The sequence below is a fragment of the Coregonus clupeaformis genome, unplaced genomic scaffold (assembly GCF_020615455.1).
Source record: "Coregonus clupeaformis isolate EN_2021a unplaced genomic scaffold, ASM2061545v1 scaf0492, whole genome shotgun sequence".
Classification (NCBI taxonomy): Eukaryota; Metazoa; Chordata; class Actinopteri; order Salmoniformes; family Salmonidae; genus Coregonus; species Coregonus clupeaformis.
In genome coordinates this window covers 131,053-146,570 of record NW_025533947.1, presented here as the reverse complement: position 1 = coordinate 146,570, position 15,518 = coordinate 131,053, and the positions used below count along the sequence as shown (strand labels likewise).

At 43.7% G+C, this 15,518-nt stretch overlaps 2 protein-coding genes across 52 annotated transcripts in view; both read right to left on the bottom strand.

Moving 5' to 3' along the window:
- The window catches only part of LOC121566612 (proteoglycan 4-like), a 97,378-nt gene that overhangs the window by 61,174 nt on the left and 20,686 nt on the right, over positions 1-15,518 (bottom strand). For 32 of the 50 annotated variants that reach the window (XM_045215646.1, XM_045215629.1, XM_045215634.1 and 29 more), the window contains 3 exons: positions 10,323-10,388; positions 9,794-9,820; positions 7,879-9,170 (listed from right to left, as the gene is read on the bottom strand). The exons of 6 other annotated variants lie outside the window; for them this stretch is intronic. In XM_045215646.1, coding sequence (XP_045071581.1) covers positions 8,650-9,170; positions 9,794-9,820; positions 10,323-10,388 — 614 coding nt within the window. In that variant the 3' untranslated portion in view covers positions 7,879-8,649. Of the gene's footprint in view, positions 1-7,878; positions 9,171-9,793; positions 9,821-10,322; positions 10,389-15,518 lie in introns of those variants that run through there. 12 more of the 50 variants (XM_045215630.1, XM_045215643.1, XM_045215671.1 and 9 more) reach the window with 2 other exon arrangements.
- Positions 668-3,620, bottom strand: LOC121587458 (E3 ubiquitin-protein ligase TRIM68-like). 2 transcript variants are annotated; one of them, XR_006004069.2, is made up of 5 exons: positions 2,747-3,620; positions 1,843-1,977; positions 1,639-1,692; positions 1,494-1,520; positions 668-1,360 (listed from the first exon to the last, which is right to left on the bottom strand). XR_006004069.2 is itself a non-coding variant. In XM_045215686.1 (3 exons), the coding sequence occupies exons 1-3, from the start codon at positions 1,715-1,717 to the stop codon at positions 1,074-1,076; spliced, it is 393 nt and encodes a 130-aa protein (XP_045071621.1). In that variant the 5' UTR covers positions 1,718-1,807; the 3' UTR covers positions 668-1,073. The 2 variants fall into 2 exon arrangements, 1 of the variants encoding a protein (XP_045071621.1); XM_045215686.1 differs by lacking the exons at positions 1,843-1,977; positions 2,747-3,620 and having other exon boundaries at positions 1,639-1,807.

Sequence of the window (15,518 nt, the reverse complement as noted above, 5' to 3'; positions counted from 1 at the left end):
GGGGGGACCAGCTCTAGGAAGTGTCTAGGTGGTTCCAAACTTCTTCCATTTAAGAATGATGGAGACCACTGTGTTCTTGGGGACCTTCAATGCTGCAGAAATGTTTTAGTACCCTTCCCCTGATCTGTGCCTCAACACAATCCTGACTCGGCGCTCTACATACAATTCCTTCGACCTTATTGCTTTGTTTATGCTCTGACATGCACTGTCAACTGTGGGACCTTATATATACAGGTGTGTGCCTTTTCTAAATCATGTCCACTAACTGTAAGTCGCTCTGGATAAGAGCGTCTGCTAAATGACGTAAATGAAATTAAATGAATGTCCAATCAATTGAATTTACCATAGGTGGACTCCAATCAAGTTGTAGAAACATCTCAAGGATGATCAATGGAAACAGGATACAGCTGAGCTCAATTTCGAATCTCATAGCAAGTGGTCTGATTACTTATGTAAATAAGGTATTTCTGTTTTTAGTTTTTAATACATTTGCAAACATTTCTAAAAACCTGTTTTCGCTTTGTCATTATGGTGTATTGTGTGTAGATTGCTGAGGATTTTTTTTTTTTTAATCCATTTTAGAATAAGGCTGTAAAGTAACAAAATGTGGAAAAAGTCAAGGGGTCTGAATACTTTCCGAAGTCACTGTATGTATGTATGTGTGTGTGTGTGTTGAACTGTGCATCCCTGAATAACATTTCAGTCAAAATGATACCCTAGCCATGTGTTCCTACAGCTGCCTCATATTAAACATACCGTAGTTGTAGTGTTGGCCTAATTTAAAATACATTGTCTACAGTATGCCTCATTTGTCGTGTTTTAACCTTCATGTCTTAGTATTTATTCAACATATTATCATAACATGTTTATCACTTTTTCCAGGGCTGAACACAGGGAGAAAGCAGTTTGATACCACATCACTAAACGTGTAGTGATGTGACTTTGTCTCAACATTATAAAAAGACAAAGTTTGTCTGTCACTGTCTAGAAACACTCCTACTATAGAAAGATATTCTGCCACAGTTATTTGTTTTGGCGGGTTAGTTGTTTTTACATGTTAACCTCTTCCTTTTTCATAAAATAAAATCCAGAAACCCATACTGGGGAGTTAAAGGAATGGTAGATTTTCTCTGAGCATTTTCTCTGGCCACACCGATATACCATGACAGCTTTTCTGTACAATTATCCCCCATCTTCACTTCCCAGTAGTGCTGTCCAGAGATTAAACGCTCTTTACCCAACACATGGGGATGCTTGTTTGAGGAATTGTTAGCTTCTGCTGTGCTGTACTGAGCCTTTTTTCCTTCATCACTCACATTAAAAGCAAGGTGAGCAGTCTGGGCATCCATAGTGACGTTCTCTGAGGGAAGAGAATATGATTTCATTAATTCAGACACAATGTTGACATGGATAAGTCTTACAATTTAGGCCCATACAATAATAGTTATCATCTAATAAACATCTAGTAATTTTGTCCACAAAGAATATCCTACTTTTGAATCCTTTCACCTGGAGCCAATCTGCAGAAAAGCAAATATGAAGTCAATGGAAAACACTGAGATTATATAATTTAGATTCACATTACTATGAATATTAGACTCAAATTAAATGTACTAAACTTTAGGTTATTAACTTTACCTTTTAGATTAATTCCTTCTTCAACAGCTTGTTTCTCATGAATGTGTCCTGCCTCTACGAGCACAAATACCATAAACATAAAATACCATAAAATAATTTTATTGAAATGTATACAAATATTAGTGACTCTTACAGCAGAGTATGTGGGATGGGAAGTAAGTGGGATCTGAATGGGTGAATGCTGTTTGTAGGACACTCACTCACCAGGCTGGCATATCTGTGGCAGGATTCTGCTCTCGCTCTTCTTCTCCTCAGACAGAGAGACTGTACAGGAGAGCCAATCTGAGTCTGAGAGAGAATACAGCAGCCAACTACTTACACTCACCAAGCCCTGAGAATCTGATTCAGCAAAGAGAGACAGAAAGAGAGAGAGAGATAGACAGAGAAAGAGAGAGAGAGAGACAGAGATAGATAGAAAGAGAGAGAGAGGATGGTTTTGATTTTCACTGTTAGGTTCTAAATAAACAGAGTGAAACTCACTGACGACTAGTAAAGCTCAAACCAAGTGTATTCACCCACAGGGTCACACAGCTGCATCAGACAAAGACATATTTACACAATCACAGGTATTTAAACCTTCCTCCTATGCTGAGTATCCTCCTTACACATCTGGACAGCCAATACATCTCTGTTGCTACACAGGAAGTTAAGTGATATGGGTAATAAACTGTTCCTTCTCCTTTCATGTGACCTGACCTCGGCCCCCATTCCTCACTAATCCACAGCTATCCACCCTTATCAGTGACCGCAACCATGTGATTGCCTTTTCCCTTACTTAGTAACATTCCAAGCCCCTGGCTCATATCCAACCTCCATTGACACCACCATACACATTCCTCCTACATATAACCATTAACTTCTGGTGTAGCAAGTATTTCAAATTACAACCCAACAACTGAAACCAGACTGTGGCCCTTCTCTTCTCCATAGGATCCCTGATGTCTAGCAATAACATGTTCTGACAGAATGTAAACGTTCTGCCTTCCCCTCTCTCCCTCAGTAACATGAATAAGGATATTTCATATTTCAAGTTTAGAAGTCAGAACCCATCATCACAATGAACATTTTACATACATTTGTATGTTATCATTGCAAGTAATGTTTTTACCAGATGTGTAGAGAACATCTTGTCCATTTCTGATCTCTTTCCCCTCTTTGTTTCTCCAGGTGACTGTAGGTTGTGGTGACCAGCCCACTGATCAACAGGTAACGTTCACCTGACCTTCACTTCCTCTTGCTTCAGCAATAGAGACAACTGGGATACCACCTAGTACTATTGGAAATATAGAGAGTTCAACCCCAAAAATAGATAGCACTGTTAGAAAAGTTTGTTCTATTTTCAAGAATTGTTCATAAATTCAACAAAATGAGTAATACTAGTTAGATTCGGAACTAGATTCAACCCAAAAGCACAGTATCTCTCCCTAAACAAGTTTACATCACATGTTATGTTTGTTTACAGGTTCATCAATTGAATAAACATAGTCCTCTGCTCCTTACCAATCAGTGAGGGACACTTTGGCCTTTTCATACCAATGTTCGCTGCTGACATGGGACACATACTCTCCCCTGTCTTCCAGAGTGACCCTCTCTAGTCTCAGGGACACGTTCCTCCTCTCCACCCCCCCCAGTTAGAGACACCCTGCCCCAATTTGTACCCGAGTGCATGGTTCCTCTCCCTTGATTTCCTGCTATTGTGAAACCAAAACGCCTGTGATTTTCTTGTAATCCGGTAGATTCATGGCCATCTGAATATCACATTGTATTTGAATGATACTTTGAGTTCCACTTTGTAAATGAGAGAATAGACCAGTAAGCATAATACTAAGGTTTTGCCTCTACAGCCTGTCCACTTGTATGACATTATCTGTGCCTTCACTTTCACCACCAAGGGTTACTGATTCACAAGTTAGCTGCCCACAGTTTCTGCTGATCATGAAGGGGGACCAATTGTAGAGAACTAGACCTTGTCTTGACTGATCCTGCTTGTTTGATACCTTCCATATATAACAAACAGTATAATGCTTATTTTGTGAATAAATAAAACATAAATTACCTGCTCTATAACTTGATCAACACCCCATCTGTAATAAGGAGACAATCCAGAAAAATATGCATTTCACATTCTCTATGGTGCACTATAACACTACGCCTATGTCTCCCGAGTGGCGCAGTGGTCTAAAGCACTGCATCACAGTGCTAGCTGTGCCACTAGAGATCCTGGTTCGAATCCAGGCTCTGTCGTAGCCAGCCGCGACTGGGAAACCCATGGGGCAGCGCACAATCGTCCAAACGTTGTCCAGGGTAGGGGAGGGAATGGCCGGCAGGGATGTAGCTCAGTTGGAGAGACCTGAAATAATGTATGCACTCACTAACTGTAAGTCGCTCTGGATAAGAGTGTCTACTAAAATTTCTAAAAAGTAAAAAAAAACAGACACAGGAGGAGGAGAGAGAAGATGTAAAAAGTGAGAATCCCATTCTTTGTAGAGGGCAGTTGTTAATCATAGAGTGAAGTTTATTTGTGCATGGTCCCTCTCCTTTGCTTTTCCAGCTGTCGTAACATCAAAACCTTCTGTGGGTAATTGGACTTATGACCATCTGACATATCACAGTGTATTAAAGTTCTGCTTTGGAGCCCAAAATGGTAATAGAAGAGATAAAAAACAAGTTATCCCTCTCCTGTCTGTCCACTCCCTGCCTTTAAGGTGTTCTCTTTACTTTCACATTCTCCATGGTGCACTATAACACTACGCCCAACACCTATCATTTTATATTGTATGTTCAGCAGTTTCATTATTGATGAGGGCTGCGAATAGTGTAGCTTGTCCCTGAGCTGGTCAACAAATGGTTGCCTCTCTACCTACTTGAGGTACTGCAAGTTAGTTCCAACCTTAAAAGTAACAAAGAAAGCTATGAAAAAAGTGTTTATGAACTGACACGCAAAACGACACCGGATTCAAAAATTTGAATCTTTCAATTTAAATTATTATATAAAATTCTTGCTACCAATAGAATGTTATTTATATGGGGGATACAATCTTCCCAGCTCTGCAGATTTTGCTGTGAAGAGAAAGAATCATTAGATCATTTGTTTTGGTTCTGTCCATTTGTAGCTTGTTTTTGGACACAGGTCCAGGAATGGCTAAAGGATTGCAATATTTACCTGGAACTAACCTTGCAGATAGCATTACTGGGTGATCTGAAAAGTCATAGTCAATCAATCAATCAATAATATAATAATACTTTTAGCAAAAATGTTTATTTTTAATTCACAATCTGTAGAAGCAATGAGAATAGAAAGGTTCAGAACTTTTGTAAAACATCACAGTACAGTTGAAATATATATGGCAAATAGAAATCCTATATGGATGGTGTTAAGAGATAGATGGGAGGTATTGAATAGAGTTGAAGGATGGGACTAATAACAAATAACAACAAATAATAACAAAGATAGCTAATAATGTAAGCATACTGTGTCCATAATAAGTATATGGGTTGTATGTTGGGAGCTTTTGGGAAAGAGCACAGTTAGAAAGATATGGCATATAGAAGCAAACCGGATGGACATCATGAAAATGATCGGAGAGGTTGAGAGTAGAAGAAGTTCAGGAGCAAAAAAATAAAAAAATATATAATAGAATTATTGTAAAATTAACTCTGTCCATAAGGTGTAGATAGTAAGTATAGACTGGAAGTAGAGGCCTGGGCATTGTTGTTCACTAATTTACTCCAAGTAGGGAAAGGATGGTGGGGTTGAAAAGTAATAAAGGGGAGTATATATATATATTTTAAAAAAAACATTGGGGATTGGAAGTGATGCAGACAATTACATTGATAGAAGATACAATCTATCTGCAATATTAAGCTGATCCATCCCCCCCCCCCCAAAAAAAAAAAAAGCTAGCAGGTCAGTTAGGAAATGCCTTTGTCACACCATCTGGGTAAGGGCATTCCTGTGCTGCACCAGAAATACTCTAAATGGAGAGATGGGAAACTCCTTTCGATTCGTGTTATTATATTCCTCTTTCATTTACAAATCTGATGACATGACTGAGACCGGGCTGTATCAAGGGGGATTTTTATTTAGTTGAGCCTGATATCTAGCTACATTTCGTATTTGTATAGTTAGCTACAGTGCCTTCGGAAAGTATTCAAACCCCTTGACTTTTTCCACATTTTGTTACGTTACAGACTTATTCTAAAATCAATTAAATAAATACAAATCCTCAGCAATTTACACACAATACCCCATAATGACAAAGCAAAAACAGGTTTTTAGAAATGTTTGCAAATGTATTAAAAATGGAAAACAGAAATAACTTATTTACAGTATTCAGTATTCAGACGCGTTGCTATGAGACTCGAAAATGAGCTCCACCTGTGGTAAATTCAATTGATTGGACATGATTTGGAAAGGCACACACCTGTCTATATAAGGTCCCACAGTTGACAGTGAATGTCAGAGCAAAAACCAAGCCATGAGGTCGAAGGAATTATCCATAGCGCTCCGAGACAGGATTGTGTTGAGGCAGAGATCTGGGGAAGGGTACCAAAACATTTCTGTAGCATTGAAGGTCCCCATGAACACAGTGGCCTGCATCATTCTTAAATGGAAGAAGTTTGGAACTACCAAGACTCTTCCTAGAGCTGGCCGACCGGCCAAACTGAGCAATCGGGGGAGAAGGGCCTTGGTCAGGGAGGTGACCAAGAACCCAATGGTTCCAGAAGGACAACCATCTCTGCAGCACACCACCAATCAGGCCTTTATGGTAGAGTGGCCAGATGGAAGCCTCAGTAAAAGGCACATGACAGCCTGCTTGGAGTTTGCCAAAAGGCACCTGAAGGACTCTCAGGCCATGAGAAACAAGATTCTCTGGTCTGATGAAACCAAGATTGAACTATTTGGCCTGAATGCCAAGTGTCACGTCTGGAGGCAACCTGGCGCCATCCCTATGGTGAAGCATGGTTGTGGCAGCATCATGCTGTGGGGATGTTTTTCAGCGGCAGGGACTGGGAGACTGGTCAGGATTGAGGGAAAGATGAACGGAGCAAAGTACAGAGAGATCCTTGATGAAATCCTGCTCCAGAGCGCTCAGGACCTCAGACTGGGGCGAGGGAGTGGCTTCGGGACAAGTCTCTGAATGTCCTTGAGTGGACCAGCCACAGCCCGGACCTGAACCCGATCTAACATCTCTGGAGAGACCTGAAAATAGTTGTGCAGCGACGCTCCCCATCCAACCTGACAGCGCTTGAGAGGATCTGTAGAGAAGAATGGGAGAAACTCCCAAAATACAGGTGTGCCAAGCTTGTAGAGTCATACCCAAGAAGACTCGATGCTGTAATCGCTACCAAAGGTGCTTCAACAAAGTACTGAGTAAAGGTTCTGAATACTTATGTAAATGTGATATTTCCTGGTTCTTTTATTATACATTTGCAAAAAATTCAAAAAACCTGTTTTTGCTTTGTCCTTATGGGGTATTGTGTGTAGATTGATGAGGGGGAAAAACGATTTAAGCCATTTTAGAATAAGGCTGTAACGTAACAAAATGTGGAAAAAGTCAAGGGGACGGAATATTTTTCAAATGCACTGTATATGTCATTTAGTAGACACTTTTATCCAAAGCGACATGGAAGAACTGGGACATTTTCAGCTTCCAGGAATTGTGTACAGATCCTAGCGACGTGGGGCTGTGCATTATCATGCTGAAACATGAGGTGATGGCGGCGGATGAATGGCACGACAATGCGCCTCAGGATCTTCTCCCAGTTCTTCCATGGCCTACATACTCAGACATGTCACCCATTGAGCATGTTTGGGATGCTCTGGATTGATTTGTACAACAGCGTTCCAGTTCCCGCCAATATCCAGCAACTTCGCACTGCCATTGTGCCATTGAAGAGGAGTGGGACAACATTCCACAGGCCACAAACAACAGCCTGATCAACTCTATGCGAAGGAGATGTGTCGCGCTGCATAAGGCAAATGGTGGTCACCCCAGATACTGACTGGTTTTCTGATCCACGCCCCTACCTTTTCTTTAAGGTATCTGTGACCAACAGATGCATATCTGTATTCCCTGTCATGTAAAATACCTAGATTAGGGCCTAATGAATGTATTTCAATTGACTGATTTCCTCATATGAACTGTAACTCAGTAAAATCTTTGAAATTGTTGCATGTTGCTTTTAGATTTTTGTTCAGTATATTGAAACATTCAACAACACAAGTGAAACCTTATCAACAGATTACAGTAATTTATGAATTGGGACAACATTTTAACAGAATTCAAGAATGCAAAGGATATTGCTAATTTGTACTACAGTAGCTTCACAGTATACATTCATAATCTAGCTACAGGTAGAAAAAAAAGTTAAAGATTTGTGGTTGATTTTATAGAACTCGCCAGCTTGTAGTCCTAAAGTTAGTTCTGGTTCGTTCAGCCATTCTTTTGGGGAAATAATTGGGTTTTGGGATGAACGCAGAAAATAGCATCTGAGGTTAACACAGGCTTAGGAGATTTTGATCTGAGATAATATCAGTCAGTTAATATGAACGTTATGAATTAAGCCTTTATGTGCTTTTCCTGATTACATAAAAAGTGACGTTAGCTGATAAAGATGATCTCCTAAGACTGCGTTTACCACAGACCTTATTTTCTATATTTTTCCAAAAACCCTACAAAAACTATAGGGTTTGTTCAATGAACCATGGCGGGTTACTGCCAACAAAAAGACGGCATTAATATTGCTCTCTTTTTCTTGTGGCGTCTGAAAACTTTTCGGGAAAAAGACACACACATTTACAACTGGGCATCACTGAATAACACAAAATGTGTATAACGCATGTCTCATTTGACATGAATTTCACCTGCATCTCGGACCCATGTCACACTATAGTGCAAACCCAACCGATACTGTGATGGCTCTGATATTGTCCTTTCCAGCACGGTTCCAGCAACTACAGTGGATGCTTAACCCGGCCAACGCAGTACAGCTTAAGGGTTTTGGTAGTCATTCCAATATTCTCAATGGGGTTTTGTCACATTGTCCTGGGCTGAACACAGGAAAGTAGTTTGATGTCTTCACATCAGTAAATGTGTAGAGAAGTGACTCTGTATCAACATTATAAAAAGACAGAGTGTGTCTGTCACAGTCTAGAAACACTCCCACTATAGTGATCTCTGCCACAGTTATCGGTGTTTGAGGGTCAGTATTGACATGGAAACCCTTTTCTTTATCATAAGAAAGAATCCAAAATCCATTCTGTGGAGTTAAAGGAACATTAGATCTTCTCTTAACATTTTCTCTGGCCACACCAACATACCATGACAGTTTGTCTTTTTGATCCTTTACCTTCACTTCCCAATAGTGTTGTCCTGAACTGAAACTCTCTACACAAAATACATGGAGATGCATTCTCATAGAGGGGTTTTCTGTATCTTTTTCTTTTACGTAAGTAGCCCGCTTTCCTCTATTGACTCTAATAGCAGGGTGCACAGTCTTTATATCCAGAATGATGTTCTCTGATGGAACTGGAAAGACAAGATTTATTTCATTTACACAATAAGTTGGGATGGATTGGTAAGGATTTCAGATAATGTGGACCTACAGGTAACTGCCAAAATAAAGGAAACACTCGAGTAAATGAAGTTTCTGGCGGCTCTGTTATGGTGTGGGGTGCTTTTCCTAGCATGGTTTAAGTCCACTCAACCCCTTAGATGGCAAGGTAAACGCCAATAAATACACAGCCATTCTGAGTGATCACCTTCAACCTATGATCAATCATTTCTATTCTGATGGGAGTGGTCTCTTACAGAATGATAATGCCCCCATAGGGTACGAGTGGTCACAATGGTTTGATGATCATGAAAACAATGTAAATTATATGCCATGGACATCTCAGTCACCAGATCTCAACTCAATTTAACACGTATGGGTGATTCTGGAGCGGCGCCTTAGACAGCATTTTCCACCACCATCAACCAAAGAGCTCCAGACACTTGTAGAATCTATGCCAATGCTGTCCTGGCAGCTCTTGGTGGCCAAATGCCCTATTAAGACACTTTGTTGGTTTCCTTAATTTTGGCTGTTAACTGTATATCATATTAATTTAATGAACATACAATTTTCCTGTCCTATTGTGAATTTGTTTTACCTTTGAATCCTTTCACCTGGTGCCAATCTGCATTGAAAAAAGTAAATTGTGAGTGTCTTGTATTTCAATTGCTCCAAAAGTTGTATAAATGTATAAATTATAAATGGTTAAATGCACTCCAACACGTCAGCAGAATTAGTTTTATAAACAATGCATTCACTGTAAATTATACAATTCAGAGGGTAACGCATTTTTTCCACCTATATAATTTGACCTTTCAGATTAACTTCTTTACCAGATGCTATGTGTTTGGTAGGAGTGTTCACTGTGTTTTCTGCCCCTAACAGAGCAAATTTTGGTAATTATATTGCAATTCATTATCATAAATATTTTATTGATAAAAAAACTAGGCTAATACATAATTATCAAAGTTATAATATTACACAATATACTGTATATCATGATAGTGAACATTACCTTCAATGGAGTTGTGGAACTGGGACAGTCAAATCCGATTGAGATTATTTCAAATTACCATCCAATTATACAATTAAAAGGGTAATATATTTTTTTTATCCTATTACTTTACCTGCCAGATTAACTTCTTTTCCAGCGGCTATCTGTTCGGTAGGTTTCGGCACTGTGTTTTCTGCCCCTAACGGAGAACATTTAGGTCATATTGAAATTCATCAGGTTACTACTGTTAGGCCTACTGCTGCTAGGTAGCTCTCTCTCTGCTCTCTCCCTCCCCTCTGTCTGTCCTTGATTGCAGGAGTGAAGTCTGGTGTGCGGGAGTCAGGGTTCCAGCTGCAGCTCATTCACCATAATCACCTCAGCCTTTAAGACCCGGTCAAACTTACCACTCATCGTCAGATCATAGTCAAGACGACCATGTTAGTCTCGCTGCCGACTCAACCTGTTTATTTTTGCTCTTTGTGTTTTGGCCTGTTCTATTTACTTTTTCTCCTGTGCCACAGATATTTGGAACCTGACTCCTGCCTCCGCTTCACTCCTGCCACCACCATCCTGCTCTCCACTACCGGACCTCTCTTTTGGACTCACCACGGACACTAGGACATTACGGTACCACACCTGCCCTGACCTGGATCTGTTACCCTCCCTGTAACCTGGACTTGCTCTTCCCCTATTATTGGAAACCTGGACTATTGAACATTTTAAATAAACCTGTTAAACCTTCTCTGGCTTGGTGTACTTGTCTGCATTTGGGTTCTAATACTGGTAAATCATAACAGTATGATCTGACCATCATGAACCCAGCAGACAGTAGCTTGGATACCACCCCAGAGTGCACTCAAATTTGGACTGCCATAGCCAATCAGGGCATTTTACTTGGCCAACATGATACCCTGTTTAAGACGATTGCTGAGGACAGTCAGGTGCTGCTTAATCAGGTTCAATTACTCACCAATCAAGTGTCTGCCCTTACTACCCCTTCAGCCCAGATCAGAGAGCCTTTTGTTCCTGCTCCAGAGCGCTATGACGGGAACATGGGAACCTGTGGCGATTTTTTTGACTCAATGCTCGTTAGTGTTTGAACAACAGCCCCTCACCTACGCCTCAGAAAGAGCCCGTATTGCCTACCTTATCAACTCTACTAGCGGTTCCGCTCGTGCCTGGGGATCCGCGGTCTGGGAGAGTCAGTCGGACATTTGCAACGCTTACGTTGCCTTCACCACTGAGATGAGGAAGGTTTTTGACCACCCCGTACGAGGCAAGGAGGCTGCGAAACGGTTGTTTTCTCTTCGGCAGGGGGCTCGCAGTGTGGCGGAGATGGCAGTGGAGTTTCGGACTTTAGCAGCAGTGAGTGGTTGGAATGACGAGGCATTACAAGGAGTGTTCATCAATGCTTTGTCTGAGACTTTAAAAGATGAATTGGTGTCATATGATGAATCGCCTACGCTGGATAATCTTATTTCACTCACCATCAGGTTGGATAATCGGATTCGGGAGCGCCGCCGGGAGAGGAGTGTTAGTTCCAAGCAACCTGTCTGTCATCAACAAACTCCTCCCCGCATCTTCCCTACGGAGAAAGCCGTGTCTTCCCGAGTCGATACGAGGAGCACTGAACCCGAAGCCATGGAGGTGGGTCGGTACGGTTGTCCTCAGAGGAGCGTGCACGTCGCATTCAGGCTCGGGTCTGCCTGTATTGTGGAGAAGCTGGTCATTTCGTTCCTTCCTGCCCAGTTCGTCCGGGGAAAAGGGCCGGCTCATCATTAATGGGAGAAGTTTTGGTGAGCCGAGCAGCGGATTCTTCCTCTTCTCCCCGCATTCTGCTCCAGGCATCCCTCCAGTGGCAGTTCCAGAATCTCTCTGTTAGTGCGCTGATTGACTCTGGTGCAGACGAAAGCTTTTGGATAGAGAGTGGGCTCAACAAATGGATTTGGAGACTGTTCCTATGGACTGTCCGCTGCAGGCTAAGGGTCTGAATGGACAATTGTTGACCCATATTACCCATCAGACTGTTCCTGTTTGTCTTAGAGTGTCGGGAAATCATCAGGAGAACATTCAATTCCATATTATCGACTGCCCACAGACCCCTCTGGTCCTTGGTATCCCCTGGCTCATAAGACACAATCCACACATTGATTGGGTGACAGGTAGAATTGTTTCATGGAGCACATTTTGTCATGTGAATTGTTTGTGTTCTGCTCTGACTCCTGCCAGTACTGTGCCTCGACCTCCACTGGAGTCCATGGATCTTTCTAATGTTCCTGACGTGTATCATGACCTGGCATCCGTTTTCTGCAAACACAGAGCTACTTCTCTTCCTCCTCACCGGCCTTACGACTGTGCCATTGACCTCCAGCCAGGAGCTCCGCTCCCCAGCAGTCGCCTGTACAATCTCTCCCGGCCGGAGACGGAGGCTATGGAGAACTACATTCGGGACTCCTTGGCGGCAGGTATTATGCGTCCTTCCTCGTCACCTGTAGGAGCGGGATTCTTTTTTGTTGCTAAGAAGGATAAGACCCTCAGACCCTGTATTGATTACCGTGGACTTAACAACATCACCATTAAGAACAAGTATTCTCTGCCTTTGATTAATTCTGCTTTTCCCCTCCTTCATGGTGCTACCATCTTTACGAAACTGGATCTACGAAATGCGTATCACCTGGTGCGCATTCGTAAAGGTGATGAATGGAAGACTGCCTTCAACACACCCTTGGGACATTTTGAGTATCTGGTTATGCCTTTTGGGTTGTCTAATGCCCCTGCTGTTTTTCAGGCACTAGTCAATGATGTCCTTCGGGACATGTTGAATCGGTTTGTTTTTGTCTATCTGGATGATATCTTGATTTTCTCAGAGTCCTCCCAGGAACATGAACTGCATGTGCGCCAGGTGTTGCAAAGGTTGTTGGAGAACAAACTGTTTGTGAAGATGGAGAAATGTGAATTTCATGTGTCTGAGACCTCTTTTTTGGGTTACATCATCGCTCAGGGGGAGTTGCGGATGGACCCAGCTAAGATCTCTGCTGTCACGGACTGGCCAGCCCCCTCTACCCGCAAACAACTTCAACGATTTCTGGGGTTTGCGAACTTCTATAGGAGGTTCATCAAGGACTACAGCCGCATTGCGGCGCCACTCACCGCTCTCACCTCCATCTCACGACCGTTCGCTTGGAATGAAGGGGGCCGAATCAGCGTTCGAAGAACTGAAACATCGCTTCGCCTCGGCTCCCATTCTGATGCAGCCGGACCCCGACCGCCAGTTTGTCGTGGAGGTGGATGCATCCGACACTGGGGTAGGTGCGGTGTTGTCACAGCGTTCTCCTGAAGATAACAAACTGCATCCCTGTGCTTTTCTCTCAAGGAAACTTTCTCAGGCAGAGAGGAATTATGATGTTGGCAATCGTGAACTGCTCGCCGTTAAGCTGGCTCTCGAGGAGTGGCGACATTGGTTGGAGGGGCGGAACAACCCTTCATCGTTTGGACGGATCATAAGAATCTGGCTTACCTCCAGTCAGCGAAGCAGCTCAACCCCCGTCAAGCCAGGTGGGCACTATTTTTTGGGAGATTCAATTTTTCTCTGTCTTACCGTCCTGGGTCACGCAACGTCAAGCCTGACGCCCTGTCTCGTGTTCATTCGGCTGTTGATACTGGTAGTAACCCTGAACCCATTTTGCCTCCTACCTGCAGTATTGCGGTCGTCACATGTGACATCGAGGGGATTGTTAGACAGGCTCAACATCATCAAGCTGACCCTGGGAGGGGTCCTCCTAACCGGATGTTTGTCCCTGAGTCTGCTCGCTCCCAGGTACTTCAGTGGGCTCACTCGTCTCCCCTTACCTGTCACCCTGGAGTTTCGCGGACCCTTGACTTTGTGCGACGGAAGTTCTGGTGGGCCACGATGGAGGCGGACACTCGAGCCTTCATTGCTGCTTGTACGGTATGTGCACGAAGTAAGAACTCCACCCAGGCCAGCGCTGGTCATCTACGACCTCTACCTATACCCAGCCGGCCCTGGTCGCATATCGCTATGGATTTTGTCACTGGACTTCCCCCCTCGTCTGGAAAGACTGTAATTCTTACGGTGATTGATCGTTTTTCTAAGTTCGCTCATTTTTTGGCCCTACCTAAACTGCCCACTGCCAGAGAGACGGCTGATATTTTGGTTGAACATGTGTTCCGCTCTCATGGTCTACCCACGGATATTGTCTCTGACAGGGGTCCCCAGTTTGTCTCCCAGGTGTGGAAAGCTTTCTGTAAAGCTTTGGGCATTACATCCAGCCTGTCCTCTGGATATCACCCCCAGACCAACGGGCAAGCCGAGAGAGCGAACCAGGAGATGGAGACCGCTCTTCGCTGTGTCACAGGGTCTAACCCTGGGTCATGGAGCTCCATGCTCCCCTGGGTGGAATATGCTCATAACACCTTGACTAACGCTTCCTCTGGTTTGTCTCCTTTTCTGTGTGCTCTGGGTTATCAACCTCCCCTGTTCCCTTCTCAAGAGAGGGAACTGGCGGTACCCTCGGTGCAGTCCCACATGCGCCGCTGCTTCAAGGTCTGGAGGAAGGCCAGGGTAGCTCTGTCCCGAGCTTCGGCGTACATGCAGAGGCAAGCCAACCGTCACCGGTCCCAGGCTCCCGGTTACTCTCCTGGTCAAGAGGTATGGCTGAAGTCACGGGACCTTCCATTGAAGGTGGAGTCTAAGAAGATGGCGCCTCGTTTTATAGGACCGTTCAAGATACTGTCTATTGTTAACCCCTGCGCGGTTAAGCTACAGCTTCCTGCCTCCCTACGGGTTCATTCCACCTTTCATGTTTCCCAGATTAAGCCTGTGTCGGTTAGCCCTCTGTGCCCGCCCTCTCGTCCCCCTCCTCCGCCCAGGATCGTGGGTGGGGGTCCGGTCTACACTGTCCGGCGACTTCTGGATGTTCGCCGCCGGGGTCGTGGTTTCCAGTACCTGGTGGATTGGGAGGGTTATGGTCCTGAGGAACGTTCCTGGGTGCCCAGGAGCTTCATTGTGGATCCTGCTCTGGTCCGAGAGTTTCATAGGTTACATCCCGATAAACCCCGTCGGCCGCCAGGTGGCGTCCGTAGAGGGGGGGTACTGTTAGGCCTACTGCTGCTAGGTAGCTCTCTCTCTGCTCTCTCCCTCCCCTCTGTCTGTCCTTGATTGCAGGAGTGAAGTCTGGTGTGCGGGAGTCAGGGTTCCAGCTGCAGCTCATTCACCATAATCACCTCAGCCTTTAAGACCCGGTCAAACTTACCACTCATCGTCAGATCATAGTCAAGACGACCATGTTAGTCTCGCTGCCGACTCAAC